This window comes from Rhinoraja longicauda, chromosome 1 (genome assembly GCF_053455715.1).
Source record: "Rhinoraja longicauda isolate Sanriku21f chromosome 1, sRhiLon1.1, whole genome shotgun sequence".
NCBI lineage: Eukaryota > Metazoa > Chordata > Chondrichthyes > Rajiformes > Arhynchobatidae > Rhinoraja > Rhinoraja longicauda.
Window position 1 is genome coordinate 81,567,527 of NC_135953.1, and position 24,974 is coordinate 81,592,500.

Below are 24,974 nucleotides of genomic sequence, written 5' to 3' on the forward strand. Positions count from 1 at the left end.
TAGTTAGTTTCCTTCTGTGAAATATATCATAAGACAGGAGAAGTAGGCCATTCGACCCATTGAGTCTGCTCCACTAGTCGATCATAGCCGATCTATTTTTCCTTCCAAACCCTATTCTCCTGCCTTCTAACGTAACCTTTGACACCCTTACTAATCAATCTTTAAAAATACCCAAATGACCGCCTCAAGAGCCATCTGTGGCAATGAATTCTGCAGATTCACCACCTTCATCATCTCCATTTGAAAGGTACATCTTTGTATTCTGTGGTTGTGGCATCTGGTCCTAGACTCTCCCACTACTGAAAACATCCTCTCCACATCCACTTTATCTCGGATAAGAAGCTGTTTTAAAATAGTTACCACTGTCATGTTACCTGCTTACTGGAGTAGAACATAGACTTTTTCAACTCTAAATTAATTGTCATGGAGGGGTTTGAAGGCATTATTCTAGTGAATAATCTGATACCATTGTTGTTAGATCACTATATGCCTTTGGTGATAGAATGTTTTTACAAAATCACACCTTAGGGGCACTAGTACACCTGTGAAATGCCATTAATCTTACCTGGAAAATCTTCTCAGAAATCTCTGAATCCTTAATGGGAATTTGTTTGTAATTAAGGAACTCTGTCGCTCCCTCATTTCGGAGTTGTAAGAGTCGAAATCGCTTGGATTTGTTCAGAGCTTCTTCTGATAAAAAGTTAAATTCTTCTTGTAGGTGATCAAGCCTGAAGTAATCTTTATTTGGTTCCTCACCATTTGTTGCAGACTACAAAAGCAAGAACTTGAATTTATACATTTATTTCAAGAAGTGAGTATAAACATACATATATATATATATATATTGCAAGAAGTGCTACATATTTTATATAGCACCTTGGTTCTTTATGTCTTGCAATATACATATCTTTCTCTCTCTCTCATATATATATACACACAAGAATTGCTACATAAAGAACCAAGGTAAAGAATCTCATAAAAGGCATAGATTTTGAGATATTCTGAAAGATGGTCAGAGATGCAGAAAGACGCAGGGAAAAGCGATAATGCATAAGTGTGCACAGATTGAATTCCAAAGGGTCAGAATAACAAAGCTGATGATCTCCAATCACCGAAGGTAAAATTAAGATTGTAAAATTAGAATGGCACAGTTACCACCACTTCCGTTGTACCTTGGAGGGACTGGAGCACAATAAATATTTGTCTTTATCATTCAGGTTAAAAAAATAAAGAGATTTCTTGAGTTAAGTCCTCTTACCATTATCAGTTGCATCAAAGCTGCATTGCTGGGATCATTTGGATCAAGCCTAGACTCTGCTGCCCACTTAGCCAGTTTTTTTGTGTCTGTTAATCCAGATGTGCCAATAGATGATATGGCATCTAGGTGTTTTAGAGTGCTAATATACATGTGTGAAAAATGTTACACAAGGTCAGCTCATTTGCAAGCAGCAATTTTTTTAACAATAAGTATCCAATCAAAGCCACATAGACATAACAGGCCAAAAGTTACTGGGGAGAGTGTTAGAAACACTTGAAGAAATAAAAAAAATGAAAGCAAGTTAAATTAATTTAAAAAATGGACATTACCATGTACTTTCCTCTTCCCCCCCCCCCCCCCCCAGCTGTATCGGGTTTGTACTGGCTCCCTCGTTTGACAATGTTATGTTGTGCAAGACCTTGCATACAGGCAAGAATAACTCGAAAAGAATAATACATTTTTATCCAGGTAAATCACATTTGCCTGCACCTTTGTGTCACGTGTGGCGGCGCCTAACGGCTGCGGCTCGCTGGCAGTCTGTTTGTCTTTTTTCCTTTTTTGTTTGTGTGTTGGTGTTGGGATGGTTTTTGTTTTTGGCTGTGTATGTGTGGGGGGGTGGGGGAAACCTTTCTTTTTTTAGGTCTCTTCCTCGGGGCGCGGCTCGGTCGCGGGGCCTTCCATCGACCGACGCGGCTCAGCCGCCGGACTTAACATCGCCGGCGCGGCTCGGCCGCCGGGCTTAACATCGCCGGCGCGGCTCGGCCGCTGACCTAACATCGCCCGGTGCGGCCGCGGGACGTTTCAGCGCTCGGTGTGGCTCGGCCGCGGGGACTTCCATCCCCTTGCGGGGGCTGTGCGTGTCGGTCGCCTCGGTAGGGGTCGAGCTGCCTGTCCGTGGGCGTGGGGGGAAGAGAGTGGAAGTTTTGTTGCCTTCCATCACAGTGAGGGGGTGTTTGGAGTCACTGTGATGGATGTTTGTGTTGGGGTCGTGTGTCTTGTGTTCTTTTCTTTTTTGTTGTGTTCTGTGACTGCTGGAAATGTAATTTCGTTCGGTACCTCGGTATCGAATGACAATAAAGCTCTGTATTCTGTATTCTTATTTTAAATTAATTAATTTTGCTCTAAATCGTGAGAAGTGGTTGTCATTGGTAAAGTTGACTACTGTTGCTCATCCCCAATTGTCAATGAATTGAGCAGCTTAACAGGTCAGATCAGCTACCTACAAGTCAACCATATTGCTGTAGCTCTGCATCACTTGAGCTCAGACAGGCGAGGACAGCAGATTTACTTCCTTGAAAGACATTGGTTAACCCATGGGCTTTAAAGATAATACTGTGCATTTATGCTCACGAGTAATAAGTAATGTTGAACAATCCTTGTTCGAGGGGTACACTGGCCCTATCCGCGAATTCTATCTCCTCTACAGTGACGACTGCAACAGGGCCAACTCCTGCACCCATGTAGAACCCATGGACTTCATTAAGATCCCTAACAATTTCCATCCTGCACTCAAACTCCAACACCTCCCTCCCCTTTCTTGATCTCACCGTCTACGTCACAGGAGATAGACTATTGACTAATGTCTATTGCAAACCTACTGACTCCCGCAGCTATTTAGACTACACTTCTTCCCACCCTGCACCCTGCATGTCCTCTACTCCCAATTCCACCGTCTCTGTCACATCAGCACCCACGATGAGGTGTTCCATACCAGGACATCAGAGATGTCCTCATTCTTCAGGGAATGGGGGGATCCCCTCTTCTATCATAGATGAGGCCCTCACCTCACACGTGTCTCCTCGGCATCTCGTAGCTCTGCTCTTGCTTCCCCTCCCCAAGTTGCAATAGGGAAAGAGTTCCCCTAGTGCTCAACTTTAACCCTATCAGCCGTCGCATACAACACAATCCTCCGACATTTTCGCCACCTCCAACGGGATCCCACCACCAGTAACATCTCACCAGAGTGAGGCCACATGCAAATTGGAGGAATAGCCCCATATATTTCGCTTGAGCAGATTACAACCCAGCAGTATGAATATTGATTCTTTAATTTTAAGTAATCCCAACATTCCTGGTCGTGTGCTAAAAGACTGCGCAGCTGAGCTCACAGATGTCCTCACAGACGTCTTCAACATCTCCCTGAGCCAGGCTGTTGTTCCCTCGTGCTTCAAAGAAACCACCATCATACCTGTGCCCAAGAAGTCTTCTCCATCCTGCTTCAACGACTACCGCCCAGTAGCGCTGACTTCAGCCATCATGAAGTGCTTCGAGAGGCTGGTCATGAAGCAGATCAGATCCAACCTCCCCCCCTCCCTGGACCCGTTTCAGTTTGCATATCGAGCTAAGCGGTCCACTGAGGATGCCATCTCCTCTGCTCTACACCCAGCCCTCACCCACTTGGACACTAAAAACTCATATGTTAGGATGCTGTTCATAGACTTTAGCTCAGCATTCAACACCATCATCCCCCAGCAGCTGGTTTGTAAACTAACAAATCTGGGCCTCAGCCCCCTTCTCTGCAACTGGCTGCTGGACTTCCTCACTGCCAGACCCCAGTCTGTACGGGTCGGCAGCAACACATCGGACACCAACACGCTGAGTACGGGTGCCCCACAAGGATGTGTGCTAAGCCCCCTGCTCTTCACCTTGCTGACCCACGACTGCACACCCACCTACGGCTCCAACCACTTCGTCAAGTTTGCGGACGACACAACAGTGGTGGGTCTCATCAGCAACAACGACGAGACCCACTACAGGAAGGAGGTGAACCAGCTGGCCGCGTGGTGCACAGACAACAATCTCTTCCTGAATGTGGAGAAAACAAAGGAGATTGTTGTCGACTTCAGGAGAACGCACACCCAACACCCCCACCCACTGACCATCAATGGTGCTGCTGTGGAGCAGGTGAGCAGCACCAAATTCCTGGGGGTGAACATCACCGAGGATCTCTCCTGGAGCAACAACACCACGTCCATCGCCAAGAAAGCCCAGCAGCGCCTCTACTTCCTCCGCAAACTGAAGAGAGCGGGAGCGCCCACACCCATCATGTACACTTTTTACCGAGGCGCCATCGAGAGCATCCTCAGCAGCTGCATCACTGTGTGGTTCGGAAGCTGCACAGCCTCCAGCCGCAACACCCTGCAGCGCATAGTGAACACTGCTGAGAGGATCACTGGCGCCTCACTCCCAACACTCCTGGTCCTTTACACCACCCGCCTCACCCGCAAAGCATTGAGCATTGTGGGTGACCCCTCCCACCCCTCCAACAGCCTCTTCACCCTCCTGCCTTCAGGGAGAAGGTTTCGCAGCCTGAGGTCGAGCACCACCCGACTAAAGAACAGTTTTTTCCACCAGGCTGTCAGGATGCTGAACTCTCTCCCCTCCCTTCCTCCTCTCTCCCCTGCCCTTCCTCCTCTCTCCCCTGCCCCCATTGGACCTGGACTTTAACACCCCACACACACGCACATCCAGCACCAGACACTTTTTTTTAACGCTGCTATGGACAGGCTTTGCACTACTGTATTGTAATATATTCATCTTCATCTGAAGTCATTGAAGTGACTATATTTTATATTTTATGTTGATTGTTGTTTGCTGTGCCTTTTTAATTTTAACTTAATTTTATGCACTTTGTTCCTCGGGATTGTGGGAAACGGTATTTCGATTTTCTGTCTGTGTAAACTGGCTGAGGATTGACAATAAAGTTGACTTTGACTTTGACTTGACTTTCTTTCTCCGCCCCTAAATAGCAATCAGTGTGAATTAATCTACATTGCCAGTTTACTATTTTATGTGCAGACGTACCATTTGATGCATCTTATGCAACAGGCTGAAATAATGTGACATCATAATGTGAATAATAAGTGACATCAAACAATCATTCATGTCATATCAGTAACCTTATAACGAAAATACATTTTCTTTTAAAAATAAGCTTCCATGTTTTCAATATTGTAATTTTACACATAGTTAATAGTCTGAATTATTAATTATTTTCAACCATACCACACAAATGAAGAGTGGTAACTTTGCCTCTGGATTGAGAAATAAAAACACAATATTTCAAACTAAGCTGAAAGTCTTACCTTTGAATCGCATAGTTCTGATGGAGCACAGGAGGCACCAATGGCACACCATTCTCATCCACTGCCCAGGACACACTACAAGCTAGCTTGCCTGAGGTCAACAGGATCAGCTGATTGCTTCCATCTGCTTCAAAGGAAAATGGCACTCCTGAAGGCAAAGGGAATGCAAAGGTGTAAAATGAAAATTAACCTTCTGAACATTTAACAGATTAGATCAGCAAGTGGATTAAGATAATGACACAGTTTTTCAAGTGCAATAAATATTTTGTTCTGCTAACCTTGCGTTTGTGAATATTAATTTATTATATTGGAAAATAAATTGATATCATGTGTGAAAACAATAAAGGATGCAAAGAACAATGATTAAATACTCTGTCCATGCAACAATAAAAACTCATTATGTTGCAAAGACTGCATTATCTTCATTGAGCGAAGAAAAATTATTAGGGTAATTTTTTCAGCCAGAAGAAAAATATTGGCATACATTACCAAATTACAGCAAACCCTTGTTTTAACGGACCCTTTCATAACGGATTTCAGATATAGCAGATGGTCATGCTGATGCCACCCCAGGCTCACACTGTCTCCCCGGCTGTTTAGAGCCCCAGCTTTCGACCCCACTCCTGACTCGCAAGATACACCAGCTAGCCCTTGTTCACCAAGCCATGTTCCGAGGACACAATTGTTGTTACGGCTCACGTTATCGCCCCTGGGGACAGCGCTTTCTTCAGGCCGCCGCCACCATCAGCATGCGCTCAGTCATCATGGGGCTCCCTCCCCTCTCACCTGCTGCTGCTTCTTGTTGAAGGTGGTGGCATTGTTCGTGCCCCGCTTGTCTGCCACTGCCTCCTCCTCTTGTCGCTCTGTCCACTCAGCTTCTCACCCCCCCACCCCCTTCCCACAATCTGCAGTTCTTTGTTTCAACTACATACAATGTTAATACATTATTATTGGCTCTAACAGACAATTAGCAATAATGGACATCAACCCCCCCACTCCCACCCTGCCCCTTCCCCCCCCACCATGGCCCATTTTAAGGAGGGTTTACTGTAGTATGGCATGATGAATATCCTAACGGATTTTAAAGTTAGTATGAAGGAAGGACATAAAGAACAAAGAGGCAAAACAATTCTCTGTGATAAATCCCTCCGTTGATCAGAAAGAATGTTTGAAGCAGTTGCCTTTTGGCAATTATAAATACTTATTTGATTCTAATGAGGTGAACAAAGCTGGAAGTTCATTTATATACAAAAACTCTCGTTTGTTTGTTTGTGACTGTACTTCAGCCAAAACTGTACACGATAGCGCAACATTTTTAGGCCCACCTTATTCACCATCGTCGCTTTAATGGTAAAAATTGTAGTTTTATTGAAATTGGTGTTATATTTTTAAAGTTATTCACATTTTAAAGTTTTTTAAAACCAGCGCATGCGCAGTTGGGGCCGGTCCTCACGTAAGATGGCTGCCAGACCAGCGCCTACACTTATGTAAGATGGCCGCTGGGTGACTGCGCTTGCGCAGTTGGGGTGAGGGTCGTCATTTTCGTTCAACTCCCCCTTCCCGCCATTTGGTTCCGCGGCCCAAGTGGGGGGGAGCGTCACCACTGCCGCTCCCGCTCCAAAGGCAAAGAAGGAAGTTTGGGAAGATACTGGAAGATCTCCTAAGTATTTTTGAAGCCAACGTTCTGGGACGAGTGTATACCTTTGCTCCAAGATGTGACCTCTACTACTTGAGACTGCTTCTCCATCACGTAAAAGGGCCAGTATCCTTCGATTCATTGAGGACGCATGACGGACATATTCTTCCTTCCTTCAAGACGTCTGCATAACGTCTGAAAGAGGTTTGTTGCAAACTGACGACCATTGGCAACAGACGATGGAAGATGCTGAGCGGACAAGACTCCCGAAGAATTGAGCGATTTGTTTGTTTTGCTGACGATTGCTGAGATCAACTCTTCTTGACAATTATGGGATCGCTTCAAGAATTCAATGTCTGAAGATTACCTTCCAAGAGAACGGAGAACAATTGATGATCCAAATATCATGATTGATGAGAGGCATCATGATCAGGCTCTGTTGTATATTCAAGACAAGCTTGTGAATTACAACAAGACACGGGGATACTTTCATGTGCCACTACCAAGACATGGAAGGATGAATCTTGATGGTGTTAATCCAGAATTGCTGAGTGAACTGCAGTACAATAGGCCTGAACAACAGTGATTTGTTGAAGAGAAGGAGCCTGTGCTGAATGCTGAGCAAAGCGCATTGCATGACCATGTGTGCAGCTGCTTGGAAAGCAATGTTCCTTCAATGTTTTTCATTGATACACCAGCAGGAATGGTCAAAACAATTTTCACCAATTTGATCCTCTCCAAAGTTCGAGGTCAAGTTGATGTTGCTTTTGCTGTAGCATCCTCTATTATAGCAGCTACATTGATGCCTAGCGGAAGAACTGCACATTCTCGATTCAAGATACCCATCAAAGTGACCGATAATACAATGTGCAACATTGAGAAGAACTCCAACATGGTTCATTTGATCAGGAGTGTGAGACTGTTTGTTTGGGATGAGTGCCCGATGATTAGGAGGGAGAGCTTTGAAGTGGTGGACAGAACTCTTCGACATCTATGCAAAAAGAACGCTGAGCCTTTTGGCGGCATTCTTGCCTTTTGTTGTGGCGATTTTCGACAACTCCTTCCTGTTGTGAAAAGAGGAAATTATGCTGTTGTTGAAAATTCCTGCATCAAGAAATCCTATTAACGTTCAAATTGTTATATTGTTATCCACATTTTAAACTTTAATAAATCCCTTTTCCACTTGCTGTGCCCGTCAGCCGCCCATGCGCAGTAATACCTCCATGTTCGACGTCAGTGGAAACCCGACGGGCGGGAATGGCGCCGCGCCGGAGAGCCTCTAAGAATGGAGGGGGGTGAGATAAGGGGGGATGGAGTGGGTGACTGGGGGGTGGGAGGGGAAGGGGGGGAGTGAGTGGGGAAGAAGAGGGGTTGAGGGGATGGAGTGAGGGAGGGGAGGGGAGGGTGCTAGACCAATGCAGAAAAAAACACCATTTAAAATAATCGCGATTTTCATTGAGATTTAAAAAAAAAATTTTTTAAAGCCATTTATTTTAAAGAAAAAAGTGCGATTTTTCCCCACATCACAATGGCAACCCAATGAGTTGTGGGCCCAATGAGTCCACTTGGTCTAGTATACTATATAAATTCAAACATTCAGTAGGGGCTGGAGAGAGACTCGTATATTAATATACCAAATAAGTGAAGGAAATGATCTAGGAAGTAAACAGAAATACACTTACAGAATTAAAAAAAAAAAAATTACAACCATCAGAACCAAGTTAATGATCTTAACGGAAAAGCCTTCCTGAAGTTTTTCCAAGATCTATCAAATAGTTCTAAGCTCGATAAAAGAACACTCATTTTATAACCTTTTTTGGATGTCAGAAGCTTGGATAAGCTATAATGATGCAAGTTTACTGGCCATGAATAGAAGAAAACATGCCCTAACTTCAATGTCAACATCAACCTACTTGTTTGGCGGACCTCCTCCAAGCGGCTTTTCAACATCTACAAAAAGCAGGGAGGAAAGAAGGATTATATTTGGCAACCCTGGTATGCAAAGGAGAAGGAAATAGACCCAAGTCTTGTCAAGATCTCTCCTTGAATATACTATACCAGGAAGAAGATGACAACCAAAGAATAACTTTTAAAAATATTTTCTGCTTCAAATAATCAGAGTAAATGACATCTGGTTCATCGGATAATTCAGCATAAAATTCAGGAAACTGATGCATTTGTTCATCAATCAATCAATCAGCAAAATGCTTTGAAATAAAGTTTAGTTCAGTTTAATTTTTAGTTTAGAGATACAACGTGGAAACAGGTCCTTCGGCTGACCGAATCGGGCGCCGACCAGCGATCACTCATACACCAGTTCTATCTGACAAGCCAGGAACAATATAGCCAATTAATATCTTTGGAGTGTGGCAGGAAATCGAAGCACCCAGAGAAAACCCACTTGGTCACAGGGAGAACGTACAAACTCCGTCCAGACATCACCCGTAGTCAGGGTCGCACTCGTCTATTGCGCTGCAAGGAAGCGACTCTACCACTGTCCCATTGTGCCGCCCATGGCCACTGCCATAAAATGTGCTCCCAGTGACCGAGGATTGGAATTGAAAGTAGAGGGAAGAGGTGAAAGGAAAGGTTACTGGCCAGAAACATGATTGTGGCCTTTCTTTGAGTGTTGAGGGAGGATGTGGAAGGATTAGGGCCTGTTGTCAGACACTGCGCTAAGTTGAGGGGGAGAAAGGTGGCAATCAGGGTTCTAACATGGATGGTGAGATCAGCTTTAAGATTTAGAAACAAGAAACTGCAGATGTTGGTTTACACAAAAGGACACAAATTGCTGGTGTAACTCAGCGAGTCAAGCATCATCTCTGGAGGACATAGATAGATGACGTTTCTGGCTGGGACCCTTCTTCTTCAATCTGAAGAACTGTCCAGACCGAAACTTACCCATGCTTGTTCTCCAAAGATGCCGCTAACCTGCTGAGTTATTCCAGCATTTTGTTTTCTTTAGTTTAAAATGTTGCAGGTGGGAGATTGTGTATTGGAGAGGGAAGTTGAAGGATCAAAGCTAACTATAAGAATAAATTTACAGGGTTCTGGAGGACTCCCGAGTTAGTGTTGTGTTATTGTAGCCAGCGTGGAAAACTGAGTCATGTTGCGAGTATTACACACATTTCAGAAGTGCCAAAAATAATCCAAGTATGGTAATTATCGGGAAAAACTAATAGAGACAGTACTATGCAACTAAATTTTAGAGCATTGATATATTTACCAAAATGCTATGTTTTTACTTCCTAGATTACCTAGTCTCATGGAGATATTTAGCTTGAATGAGGAAGGGGTGGGTGGGGGACGGTTGAAATGGGGAAGGGAACAGGAGTGAAAATATACCAATTTGATAACCATTTCTTTTCGCATTGAGTAAAATTAATGAAGGGATTAAAATGTTACACTTGAAACCTACCGCTGCCAACACCTTCATGGTCAAACATCACACGCTGATCACTACTAAACTCCATTTCATCAATTGGAGCACTCCCTGTGAGGATACTGGTTTCTGGGATGGGAACAAAGACGTCTACCTTTGTGGTGCTTGTCCCTATGGTTTGAAATATCTATAAGAGAAGGGAGAAGAAACACATGAACTTACAAAAAAGCAAAGTTGTATTTCTTTTCACACTGAATATCTCCTAACTGAAGAAACCAACTAAAGTGATTTTTTAAAATTTATCATCTTACATGTTATTCTTCTCATTGGGAATAGCGTGGTTACATGAACATAACTTCAGTGCACAGTGCAGGAATGTGGAAGATTGAGCCAACTCATGCTGCTTGCCTGCTGGTGACTGAATGAAGGACTGCTAGCTAGCAGCATTTACATGGGTTTGTGTGCACTGCAGACAGCAAGTGGCACCTAGGTCTTAGGAGGCAGAAAATGAGAGCTCACCCACAAACTTCCCCGATAATGTCTGAGAGTTCACAATGTCACGACCTTTTCTGTTTTTTAAAATATCTCAGATGTTGTGGAATAAATAGATATAATTGAAAAACTGTAAAAAAATTAAAGTTATAAAGTCATACAGCATAGAAACAAGCCCTTCAGCCCAATTCATCCATGTTGATCAAGGTGTTATTTCCATTTACCCGTGTATGACTCGGATCCTTCAAAACTTTTCCAATCCATTTGCTTTTTCAAATGTCTTAAAGGAACTCAATTAATCACAAAATTTAAAACTAACCACATTAAATTTAAAAACACTTATTAATTTACACATCACTTCAGATTCATTGAAATAAATTAAAACCCAAACCACTTCATCAGAATCCAAGAGTTGGGATATCATGCAACAGCTGTACAAGACATTGGAGAGACCACATTTAAACTTACAGCAGCACCCTGCTGTAAGTACTTAGTGCCCTCCATAATGTTTGGGACAAAGACCCATCATTTATTTATTTGCCTCTGTACTCCACAATTTGAGATTTGTAATAGAAAAAAATCACATGTGGTTAAAGTGCACATTGTCAGATTTTAATAAAGGCCATTTTTAACCATTTTGGTTTCACGATGTAGAAATTACAGCAGTGTTTATACATAGTCCCCCCATTTCAGGGCACCAAAGGGGAAGATAAAAGTGCAGAATATAGTTCTCAGCATTGTAGCAAACCAGTTCCATAGACACAGTCCAATGTCTGCAATGGGCTAGAGATGAATCGGACGGAACTCTAGCTTTGGTAGAACAGTTCAGAAACCTGATAACAGAGAAGAAGCTGTTCCTGAGTCTGGTGTTCAAGCTTCTGTATCTTCAGCCCGATGGAAGCGGGGAGAGGAAAGAATGACTAGGGTGGGACGTTTTTGATTATATTGGTTGCTTTTCCGAGACATTTTGAAGTGTGGATGGAATGACTGGTGGGGAGTCTGGTGTGTGCAATGGACTGAGCTACATTCACGACTCTGCAATTTTCTTTGGTCTTAGAACTGTTCCCAAACCAAACTTTGATATATTCTGACAGTATGCTTTTTATAGTGCATCTGTAGAAGTTTGTGAATGTCATTGAGGGCATGTAAAATTTCCTCAATCTCCAAAGAAAATAGAGGTGTTGATGTGCTTTCCTGGCTATTGCTTCAATGTGCTTGGTCCACCCCAGACCATTAGTAATATTATCGCCAAGGAACTCGAAGCTCTCAATCATTTCCAGTCTGGCACCATTGATGCTGATTGGGGCATGTTCTCCACCACAATTAGGTGAATTGGTTTGACATGTCTCTATTCAATCAAATGGCCATTGGGGTAGACTAGGCAGGGCGCCAAGATGCATTACCACAGGCCAGGTCACCAGTGGTGGACCTCTCCACCTCACGAAGAGGTTGTTGTTGATGTCTACAGCTTAAATGTCCAGTGGTGCTATAAATGGCACAGCCATTTGAATAGGTTGGGACCTGGGTGGCAGGCATATTATTTAGTGGTACAGAGCCTTTCTCAGACATTCAAGAATACATATGGTGAAAATATTTCATTGGTCTTATGATGCTCCTGGCTGGGATCAATTACAAAAAGAATGAGAAAACAGCAAAGCAAACCACACGCCTGCAAAAGAGGGAAATTAAAGACGTCCACTCAATGTTCAGGTAAATATCACCACTAAAGAACATTAGTTCGCTCAAAGGAAGTGTTCCCATAAAAATACCTGAATTTTTATACTTTCTGGCCAGTTGACTATCTGCATGTTGAAGATTTGCCCAAAATGAATCTTAAAATCAGCACCCAATGTTCGGCTACTTGTCCTGGAAACTTCCTTGTTGTTAAAGAGAACCTTAGCAAATAGAGTGCATCGCTGTGCATCCTGACTTCGCAGTTGTTCTCCTCTGGGGAAGAAAATAAATAAATTCTAATTTGGTCAGAAGTACAGGGAGGGGATCACAGATTTTTCAATACAGACACTCCCTGACTTACGCAATAGGCGACTAATGTAAACTCACACTTACTTAAACGATTCTATGTTCAGTCAAGTGCCATCAATGCAGTTTATCATTTCCACAACACTGTATGTCCACTCATGTTGGTGGCGGTGCTTACCAAAAAGGCTGTTTGCCGCAGGAAGTGCTCTAATAGCAAGAGTTGATGATTCTGACTTGTGTAAATTCTGATTTCCGTATGGGTTCATGGAATGTAACCCTTATATTAGTCAATATATTATTGTTTAAATATCAGTATATTTAAAACAAAGAGGAACAATGTGCTGGCTTCAAGAAAACTCAACATTCTACACCAGGTGAAAAGCAAATTGTACTTTGTCAAATATGCCTCAATTTTTGTTTCACAAGTTCAACAGAAGCTTTCAAGAATTAAAATCTCCTTTACAAATAAGACAGAAATAAATAAATATAGAACTACAGGAAAAACAGATGCACTATAATTTGAAATTGATGCCAAAATTAGAAGTAACATTGGAGAATATCATAATGTCAATTAACAATGGGATTTGCAGATTTTTCCAGTTTTATTCCTGGCAGATCAGATTTGCTGATTACAGGATGGGAAGTTAGTTGTATGAGAATTAAACAGATTGGGCTTACTGAGTTTAGGCAGATGAAAGGTGATCTCATTCAACATTTCGACAGACAATAACAATGCCAAGTAAGGATGTTCTCAGTGCAAAGGACACATTGATCGATTCTACGATAGGTAATTGCCAAGGATGTCCCCACTATGACATGAATGCACTTTATGAATGCCTGAAGTTTAGGGAAGCCTGTGATACAGCAGAGAATCATTTGCCTTGAACTTGTTCCTGTGGTCCCATGAAAACATACAAATTCTTTGTCCTAAATCCGGAGTTTGGTTGAGCTCATTAACACAACTTTGTGTTGGCAATAACAATCTAGAAAGATCTTGAGACTAAGTTTCTAAAACGTTTCACCCAGAGAGTTGTGATTCTGTGGAAGGCAGTGGAGGCCAATTCACTGGATGTTTTCAAGAGAGTTAGATTTAGCTCTTAGGGATAATGGAATCAAGTGATATGGGGAAAAAGCAGAAACGGGGGACTGATTTTGGATGATCAGCCATGATCATATTGAATGGCGGTGTTGGCTATACCTGCATTATTTTCTATGTTTCTAAGAAGCTGAGAGTGACTTTGATCTTTACTACTTCACAGATCTCAGTGATGATAAACAAAAGGGTTTTGCATTTCTGGTGAGGGATCTCCAACCTGAAACATTGACCCGGTTTCTATTTCTACAGACGCAGCTTGATCTGCTGAGTATTTACAACATTTCCTGTTGGATTATTTTCATTTAAAAAGCAGTGCAAATGCTGTCTCTTGAATAGGAAGCTTTCAGACTGAAAATTTACAAAACCCTATTGTTCTGTAAGTAAATATGAACAGTCGTTTCTCTTCAATTGTCATCGAGTTTGAATTTTGCCAATGTTGGATCAAAATGTATGACTAGAAACTATCTCCCAGGATATCAATTTTGTCATCACTGGTAAAATAAATTCTGCCAACATTCAATATAGATTGAGGTTCCTATGAACTGCATATTGACTCCTCTATCAGTGATGCCAAACTGCAGCTGAGCAAAGGGGCTACAGTAGTATCACTCATGGCCAGAGAACAGATCCCCCTGAGTGAGAGAGAGTGGCGTGCAGGTGGGAAGCATGAGAGGGGTTGCGGGTGTGTGAAGGAGGGGGGAGAACTTGGGAGCACAAGTGAAGGAGCACGAGATCAAGTGCATAAAGTGCAGAGAGAGCACGAGATGAAACTTTCTTAAAGCCAAGAATTCCAATTTTGCTTTCTAAATTCCAATTTTGCATTTTTGGCAATTCCCAATTTATCATTCACATTCAGTAGAATAAAAATGGATGCACTCCAGTTCCTTGGCAAATGTGTCGAATTGTCATACTCTGGGTTAGGTAATTATTTTTTTACTACACACCACCATTTTCTGGGAGCTCTGCTGGTCAATTTCTAGGACAGTATGCTCAGACATTCATGATTTTAAATAGGTTTTATATTTTTCAATATAAAGACCGTGGTATTGTACTATATTCTTTGCACTGATCTGCTCCTAATTGTGGCAGACGAACCACTTAACATTAATATTGAGACTTACCTTGGGCACTGGTTGGTGGGGGTTACTGTAGCTGTCATGGTCAGTTCAGGATACAGGAAGGGTTCTCCGGGCTTCCGATAGATTCTGGCAGTTGTTGCCCGGACTTGCTCCTCGATGACTGAAGGATCAACTGGCTCTGGAGGATCAGGCTTCGGAAATTCTTCAGCCGTCAAACTCTCATCCGTGTCATCATCCTGCTGCTCGCCCGCAGTTCTTTTCTGTTTCTTCTTTGCTTTCTGTCAGGGAGCAGAGCCAAGCCAATTTCTCAGTTATCATCTATTGATTCCAACACCGACAATGCATCTTGCGTCGCATGTGGCGAAATCAAGACAAAATAAAATACGCCATTTTTTAATTGTCCTTTTTCTAAATATATATATATATATAAATTTCTGCTTAATCCTAAAATGCCTAAAGCCAACAAACCAAAGAGGCAATTATAGAAGTCAGAGAGGGAGAATAACAACCCATGATGCTCCCAACTATTTATACCTTCTCCATGACCTGATTTTCAATTCACAAACTGGGAATTCCACCCCCCCCCCACCTTTCCCCCCCCCCCACCTTTTCCCCCCCCCCCCCACCTTTCCCCCCCCCCCCCACCTTTCCCCCCCCCCCCCCACCTTTCCCCCCCCCCCCCCCACCTTTCCCCCCCCCCCCACCTTTCCCCCCCCCCACCTTTCCCCCCCCCCCCACCTTTCCCCCCCCCCCACCTTTCCCCCCCCCCCACCCCCCCCCAACAGTTCCTGTGGTAACTGGAATTGGTGACATTTGGAAAGGGAAACAAAATGAAAGAAAACAAAATATGCTGGAAATATTCCACGGATCAGGTAACATCTGTGGAGAGAGATACACAGTTAATATTTACAACATCCTCTGTTTTTATTGCAGTTCCTCACTGCCTTATGCCCCAAATTCATCATCACAATTTGACACAGGCACTAAGGAAAGTGCTCATTGGATGAAAGGCCATTAATTTGAAACCTGACCTCTGCTCTTTGTTTGCAGATTCAGCATGGAAAAAGGCCCTGCAGCCCACCAAGTCCAGGCCAGCCATCAACCACCCATTCACACTGCTTCCATGTAATCCCACTTTCACATCCACACCCTACAAATTAAGGCAATGTTACACAGGTTAAATAACTTACAAACTCACATGCCTTTGGGATGTGGAGCACCCAGCAGAAAACCTATGTGGTCACAGGAAGAATGCGCATACATAGACAGATCCCAAAGTCAGGATCGAACCCAGGTCTCTGGAGCTGTGAGGTAGCAGCACAACCAGCTGTGCACCACAACTCCAATAGATTCTATCTGATTTGTGGGTACTTCTGGGATACGATTTCAGATTTCCTGCATCTGCAGTATTTTATTTTAATAAGAAATGAATGGGCCTGTTTACATAATAATTCATTTCACCCTCCTCTTTGCATTGGAATGAAACATTCATCCATGTAAAAACATGCACCTGTTTGGAAGAAACCTCCAAGTATGAAATTGTAAAATAATCTGGACACCTAGTTTGGAGCATTATTGGTGCGGAATGAAATGTGTGTTTTGATCAAACATAATTTATTATTGTCAATATTGACTTTAATTATGATTGATTGAAGCACATGTTTAATTGCATTGAAAATAAACACGACCTGTCAGCAAAACAAAGCAAACACTCACTCTTGCCTTTCTCCAGGTTTTCCATTCCTCATACTTTATTTTGTATTCCTCCATCTTACTATCGTAGACTTCTTGATAGTCTTCCAGTAGTTCTGCAATCTCAGCCTGGATTTCATGTTCATAACTTACTTCGTCGGCTTTTCTGTTGGCCTCCTGCCTTTAACATAAATAACAGGTCAAAACATGTTTGCCCCCATTAAATACATCAGGTTAGAAATAGGTCAAAGATGTCAGAGCAGCACTGGAAATCCAAACAGGTCTGATCTTGGGCCTCATTTTCACAGACACTGGTGAACAGCTGGTTGCAGCAACCAACAACTCAGGGGTCACCACTAACCAGAAACCCAACTGAACCAGTCACAAAAATACTATTGACTGCAAGAAGCCAGGTATCTTGCAGTGAGTGACTCCTGATATCCCAAGGCCTTCCTGCCATCATTAAGGTGCAAGTCAGGAGCATGATAAGAATACTCTCTACATGCCCGTATGACTGCAGTATCAACAACTCTCAAGAAGCTGAACAACACCCAAGGCAAAGTAGACCACTTGACTGGAATGCTATCAGCCACTTTAAACATTAATTCCTTCAACTACTACTCCACCATGTACCTCCACCTATAAATTGCACTGCAGTTACCTGCCTGGACTATTCCAACAGCACCTCCTAAACCCATGAATTATACATGGACAAGAGGTATATAGGAATACTATCGCCTGCAAATTCCTCTCCAAATTCATGCGCATGCTGATTTGGAAATAAATTGCTGGATCTTCTTCACCACTGGGTCCAAATCCCTGCACACCAGAATTATGTGATTACCCTGGCAAGGATGACTGTAGCAGTCCAAGAAGGCGGGTGACCACCTTCTTCTCAAGGTGGTGTAATTAGGGGTAGATAATAAGTGCTGACCTTGAAAGAGATGTTGTGATCCTGGATATTAATTTATAAAAACAAATAAATTATAATTTTTATTAAACGACAGATGAAAAAAAGGGGATAAATGGTGTTTCCCTGCTTCAATGTTTATATAGTCCCTAGCTTACTCAATTTGTTGCGAGTTAATTATTATTCCAACCTCTGCAAATGAGATATCTGCAGCTTTCTATATTTCTTTAAAATTTGTGGATGCATTAGTGATAATTTTTCAAAACTCTTTAGATTCTGGAGTAGTTCCTGAGGACTGGAGGGTAGCTAATGTAACCCCACTTTTCAAAAAGGGAGGGAGAGAGAAAACGGGGAATTATAGACCAGTTAGCCTAACATCGGTAGTGGGGAAAATGCTAGAGTCAGTCATTAAAGATGTGATAGCATCACATTTGGAAAGTGGTGAAATCATCAGACAAAGTCAGCATGGATTTACCAAAGGCAAATCATGTCTGACGAATCTTATAGAATTTTTCGAGGATGTAACTAGTAGAGTGGATAAGGGAGAACCAGTCGATGTGTTATATCTGGACTTTCAGAAGGCCTTCGACAAGGTCCCACATAGGAGATTGGTGTACAAACTTAAAGCACACGGTATTGAGGGTTCAGTGTTGAGGTGGATAGAAAATACCTCCAAAGACGTACAGGTATGTAGGTTAATTGGCTGGGTAAATGTAAAAATTGTCCCTAGTGGGTGTAGGATAGTGTTAATGTGCGGGGATCGCAGGGCGGCACGGACTTGGTGGGCCGAAAAGGCCTGTTTCCGGCTGTATATATATGATATGATATGATATGATATGATAAGATATGGTTGGCGGACAGGAAGCAAAGAGTAGGAATAAACGGGTCCTTTTCGGAATGGCAGGCAGTGACTAGTGGGGTACCGCAAGGCTCAGTGCTGGGACCCCAGTTATTTACAGTGTATATTAATGATTTGGACGAGGGAATTGAATGCAACATCTCTAAGTTTGCGGATGACACGAAGCTGGGTGGCAGTGTTAGCTGCGAGGAGGATGCTAGGAGGCTGCAGAGTGACTTGGATAGATAGGCGAGTGGGCAAATGCATGGCAGATGCAATATAATGTGGATAAATGTGAGGTTATCCACTTTGGCGGCAAGAACAGGAAAGCAGAGTATTACCTGAATGGTGACCGATTGGGAGAAGGGGAGATGCAACGTGACCTGGGTGTCATGGTGCACCAGTCATTGAAAGCAAGCATGCAGGCAGTGAAGAAAGCGAATGGTATGTTGACATTCATAGCAAGAGGATTTGAGTTTAGGAGCAGGGAGGTTCTGCTGCAGTTGTACAGGGCCTTGGTGAGACCGCACCTGGAGTATTGTGTGCAGTTTTGGTCTCCAAACCTGAGGAAAGACGTTCTTGCCTTAGAGGGAGTACAGAGAAGGTTCACCAGATTGATCCTTGGGATGGCGGGACTTTCATATGAGGAAAGACTGGATAGACTGGGCTTGTACTCGCTGGAATTTAGAAGACTGAGGGGGGATCTTATAGAAACATATAAAATTCTTAAGGGGTTGGAGAGGCTAGATGCGGGAAGATTGTTCCCGATGTTCGGGGAGTCCAGAACCAGTGGTCACAGCTTAAGGATAAGGGGGAAGTCTTTTAGGACCGAGCTGAGAAAACATTTCTTCACACAGAGAGTGGTGAGTCTGTGGAATTCTCTGCCACAGAAGGTAGTTGAGACCAGTTCATTGGCTATATTTAAGAGGGAGTTAGATGTGGCCCTTTTTGCTAAAGGGATCAGGGGGTATGGAGAGAAGGCAGGTACAGGCTACTGAGCTGGATGATCAGCCATGATCATATTGAATGGCGGTGCAGGCTCGAAGGGCTGAATGGCCTACTCCTGCACCTATTTTCTATGTTTCTATGTTTCGGAAACTTTAGAGCCAGATTCCAGAGAGAATGCTGCTCCAAGTAGCATTTAACCATATCCTTCCTCTTGATATTTATGGCTTTTGCCAAGATCACTCAATCCAGGCATTATCCGAGACTTGATTCAAACGTGGTCAAGTGTTGAATTGTAGTCTCAGGATGCAAGTATTGCCATTGACATCAAAGCACCATTTAACAAAGTTTGGCATTGAGGAGTTCTGACAAAACTGAAGTCAATGGGAATTATGGGGAAAATTCCTCAAGGGTTCCAGTCATATTTGAAACAAAATGGCTGCGGTTATTAGCATTCGGCTGAGGCCCAAGACATTGTTGAAGGCATCCTTCTGGATTGGCTTAGACTCAACCATCTCCCGTTGCAATAAGCAACAATGAACATTTTGATATCATCGAGACAGAACTAGGATCGGTTGATGATTGCGCAATGTTCAATTCCACTCCCAATGCTTCAGTGAATGAAGCAGCCCATAGAATGACCTTGAAATGGTATGGTCAAGGCACAAACTGATGTTTTATAGCTATTAGTACATCTTCAGATAAAATGACACCATGTAAATTCCAAACACAATAATTTCCAATAACCACGTGTTTAATTTTCAATGGCTTCACCATCAACAAATCACCTCTTACCAATCGGGTATCATCATTAATCTGAAACTTAACTGTACTGGCTTATGACTAATATGGCTACAAGATCTGTGTGCAAATCATTTGGCAAATGACTCTACCATCTATAAGGTACAGATTAGGAGTTTGATGAAATGCTCTCCATTTTCTCTGATAAATGCCTTTCCAATAATCCTCAATATACCTGACACCTTACAAGAAAAAAATTATTGCGCTTGATTCGTACTCCAGCAACACCATAACATTCATTTTGTCTATTTCCAGCCCACAAAAAGGCTAGCTGGTGGAGCTGCTACCTCACAACTCCAAAGACCGTTATTCGATCCTGACCTAGGGTGCTCTCTGTATGGAGTCTGCGCATCTTCTGTGACTGTGTAGGATTTATAGAGTCATAGAGTGATACAGTGTGGAAACAAGCCCTTCGGCCCAACTTGCCCAAACCGGCCAACAATGTCCCAGCTACCCTAGTCCCACTTGCCTGCACTTGATCCATAACCCTCCAAACCTGTCCTATCTGTGTACCTGTCCAACTGTTTCTTAAACGATGGGATAGTCCCAGCCTCAACTACCTCTTCTGGCAGCTTGTTCCATATACCCACCAGCCTCTGTGTGAAAAAGGTACCCCTCGGATTCCTATTAAATCTTTTTCCCTTCACCTTGAATCTATGTCCTCTGGTCCTCGATTCCCCTGCTCTGGGTAAAAGACCGTGCATCTACCTGATCTATTCCTCTCATGATGTTTTATACCTCTATAAGATCTCTCCTCATCCTCCTATGCTGCATGGAAAAGAGACCCAGCCTACTCAACCTCTCCCTATAGCTCACACCCTCTAGTCCTGGCAACATCGTCGTAAATCTTTTCTGAACCCTTTCAAGTTTGACAATATCTTTCCTATAACATGGTGCCCAGAACTGAACACAATATTCCAAATGCGGTCTCAAAAAAACTCTTATATGACTGCAATATGACTTCCCAACTTCTATACACAATACTCTGACTAACGAAGGTCAAAGTGCCAAAAGCCTTTTTGACCACCTTATCCACCTGCAACTCGACCTTCAAGGAACCATGCACTTGTATTCCTGGATCCCTCTGCTCTACAACACTACCTAGAGGCCTACCATTTACTGTGTAGGTCCTGCCCTTGTTCGACGTCCCAAAATGCAACACCTCACACTTCTCTGTATTAAATTCCATCAACCATTCCTCCGCCCACCTGGCCAATCGATCCAGATCCTGCTGCAATCATTCACAACCATCTTCACTATCTGCAAAACCATTAACTTTTGTATCATCAGCAAACTTGCTAATCTTGCCCTGTATGTTCTCATCCAAATCATTGATGTACATGACAAACAGTAACTGGCCCAGCACCAAACCCTGTGGCACACCACTAGTAACAGGCCTCCATTCTGAGAAGCAACCTTCCACCATCACCATCTGCTTCCTTCCATGGAGCCAATTTGCTATTCATTCAGCTATCTCTCCTTGGATCCCATGAGATCTAACCTTCCAGAGCAGCCTACCATGCGGCACCTTGTCGAATACCTTACTAAAGTCCATGTACACAACATCTACAGCTCTGCCCTCATCAACCTTTTTGGTCACATCTTCAAAAAAATCAATCAGATTTGTGAGACACGACCTCCCATGTACAAAACCATGCTGACTGTCCCTAATCAGCCCTTGTCTGTCCAAATTACTGTATATGCTATCCCTCAGAATACTCTCCAATAACTTATCAACTACAGATGTTAAGCTTACCAGCCTATAGTTCCCAGCAGTTTCCCTGCAGCCCTTCTTGAGTACAACAAGTACAACAACCCTCCAATCCTCTGGCACCTCCCTTTTTTTAGTTTGTTCCTTAGTTCCCGAAACTCCCCCAGGGATGCACTTGATCCCAGCTGCCTATATGTGTCCCATGCATCCTTCTTGTTTTTGAATAACGTCTCAATTTCCCTCGTCAGCCAAGCTTACCTTACATTTACCTGCTTTGCCTTTCACTCTAACGGGGACATACACATCCTGAGCTCTCTTCAGTACACTTTTAAAAACATCCCACTTGGCTGATGTTCCTTTCCCCTCAAGTAACCTGCTCCGGTCAACTTGAGCGAGACCTTCTCTCATACTCTCAAAGTTGGACCTACCCCAGTTGAGCATTTTAACACGGGGACCCTCTCTGTCCTGACCCATAACAATCTTAAACCTAAATGAACTGTGGTCACTTGCCCCAAAAGGTTCCCCCACACATACTTCATGAACTTGCCCTCCCCAATTTCCCAATACTAGATCCAGCGTTGCCCTCTCACGTGTGGGGGTCTCCACATACTGCTTAAGAAAACTCTCCTGAACACTTTTGAGGAATTGCACCCCATCTAAACCCTTCATGCTATGATTTTCCCAGTCTATATTGGGAAAGTTAAAATCCCCTATTACAACAACCTTATTTGACCTGCAGCTGCCTGCAATCTCCCAGCATATTTGCTCTTCTAATTCCCATTAACTATTTGGGGGTCTGTAGTACACGCCCAACACGGTGATCATCCCTTTCTTGTTCCTCAGCTGCACCCATGTAGCCTCACTAGATGAACCGTCCGTAATGTCACCTCTGAACACAGCTGTGACATCCACCTTAAGCAACAATACAACTCCCCCCCCTCTTTTTTCCTCACCCCTGTCTCTCATGAAGCTCCTGTACCCCAGAACATGAGCTGCCAGTCCTGCCCTCCCTTAACCAGGTTGCAGTCATGGCTACAACGTCCCAGTCGCTCGTACCTATCCACGCCCTAAGCTCATCCGCCTTACCCGTCAAGCCCCTTGCATTAAAATGACTATTTCTTCCACATCCCAGAGATGGGCCGGTTTGTAGGTTAATTGGGCTGTGTAAGTTTGCCCCTAATGTGTAGGGAGTGGATGTGAAAGTGGGGTAACATAGAAATAGTGTGAAAGGGTGATTGTTGGTGAGTGTAGATTTTGTGGGCTGAAAGGCCCGTTTCCACATTGTATGTTTCAATCAATCAAAAAATGGACAATGGAACATCATCTGTTGCTCGAGTGTACTTCAAGTGGTCTATTTCCAAGTCAAATGTATATTTATATTTTGCATTGATGTCGACTTTAAATCCTGGAACTTCTTGAACACTGACGCTGTCAGATCAGCAACACCACAAGGGCTTCAGTGGCTCATCACCGCATTTTAGAGGGCATTTAATCATGGTCATTATGTGCTGGTTTTGCAAATGATGCCCAGTTTTTTGTAATGATGGCAAGAAACTCCATTCTTTCAGTGGGTTTCAGTCTGTTGGTAGCCTGATAATGATCAAATTCTGCCAGGCGGTAGGCTTCAAATAGACCAAGTATAACTAATATTGTGCTTCAACATTGGGAAGTACAAAGAATATCCTCTAACAACACTGTGTCCTGGAGGCAATTGCTTTGTTTTTGGATATGACTGGGAATTATAAGCTAATGAAATAGTAATAGCAGTTTTGTTTAGATTTGCTTTCCAAAATTTGATTCAATACGCACATCTAAAACAGAGCATTCATACAACTCCCAGATTGGCAACTCAATCACTCTCCACATCCTAGGCACAATGGTAATTTATGCCAACAAACAAGGAAAATCAATTTAACCTCAAAGTATCAGAAGATGCAAGTCAAGATTTCTATGATCCATATCAAAATATTAAAGCGGGACACGAATGTCAAGCAAAGCCAATGAAGCGGGACACGTGTCAAGCAAAGTTTTCTTTATTCCTCAAGCACCATACAGCCCCCCAAACCCCCAACCAGTTCAACTGCTCCTGGAACTCCACTACCAACTTCACTCCTCCATTTCCAAGTTCCGTGACCGCACCCCCCGAGCTCCATGCGTGACTCACCACCAGGGACCGCCACAATATTATCTTTCCATACATTTTCAATTACATTGTTGCCAAATTGGTAATAACATCGTGCATCAAAATTAATTATGAATTTTGTCAATAATAACCTGATTTTGAAAAACATGGTCCTTATTTTAGAAATGTTTTTAAATGAATTATTCTTCTCCTTACTGGGAGTTCGGGGAAGAGGTGGGTGAAAAGAAGGTGGATGGCAAAGGCCAGGGACAAGAGAATGGAAAGAAGAGGGGTGATAGGGGAGTGGGAAGTCATGTCACAAGGAATAGGAGTAGAATTAGGACATTCGGCCCATCAAATCTACTCCGCCATTCAATCATAGCTGATCTATCTCTCCCTCCTAACCCCATTCTCCTGCCTTCTCCCCATAACCTCTGACATCTCTACTAAACCAAGAGAGAGGATGGGGGGAGCAGGAAGCGAGGGGATGGGGGAGCGGGAGGAGAGGATGGGGAAGTGAAAAGAGAGGGGATGGGGAGAGAGAAAAATGGGGATGGAGAAGTGGGATGTGAGGGGATTGGAAGCAGGAAGAGAGGGGATGAGGGAGCAGGAACAGAGGGGTTGGGGAAGAAGTGGGAAGAGAGGGAATGGGGGAGCGGGAAGAGAGAGGATTGGGAAGTGAGAAGAGAGGGGATGGGGAGAGAAGAGAGGGGATGGGGAGAGAAGATTGGGGATGGTGGAGCGGGATGAGAGGGGATGGGGAGCAGGAAGAGAGGGGATGGGGAGCAGGAAGAGAGGGGATGGGGAGCAGGAAGAGAGGGGATGGTGGAGCGGGATGAGAGGGGATGGGGGTGCAGGAAGAGACGGGATGGGGAGAGAAGAGAGGGGATGGGGATAGAAGATTGGGGATGGTGGAGCGGGATGAGAGGGGATGGGGGAGCAGGAAG

General features: G+C 43.5%; 1 protein-coding gene across 5 annotated transcripts in view; it reads right to left on the reverse strand.

The window, feature by feature from the left end:
* Positions 1-24,974, reverse strand: part of cc2d2a (coiled-coil and C2 domain containing 2A) — a 127,232-nt gene that overhangs the window by 37,785 nt on the left and 64,473 nt on the right. For all 5 annotated transcript variants that reach the window (XM_078401073.1, XM_078401052.1, XM_078401062.1 and 2 more), the window contains 7 exons: positions 16,725-16,881; positions 15,051-15,286; positions 12,623-12,800; positions 10,398-10,548; positions 5,344-5,491; positions 1,259-1,397; positions 566-769 (listed from right to left, as the gene is read on the reverse strand). In XM_078401073.1, coding sequence (XP_078257199.1) covers positions 566-769; positions 1,259-1,397; positions 5,344-5,491; positions 10,398-10,548; positions 12,623-12,800; positions 15,051-15,286; positions 16,725-16,881 — 1,213 coding nt within the window. The remainder of the gene's footprint in view (positions 1-565; positions 770-1,258; positions 1,398-5,343; positions 5,492-10,397; positions 10,549-12,622; positions 12,801-15,050; positions 15,287-16,724; positions 16,882-24,974) is intronic.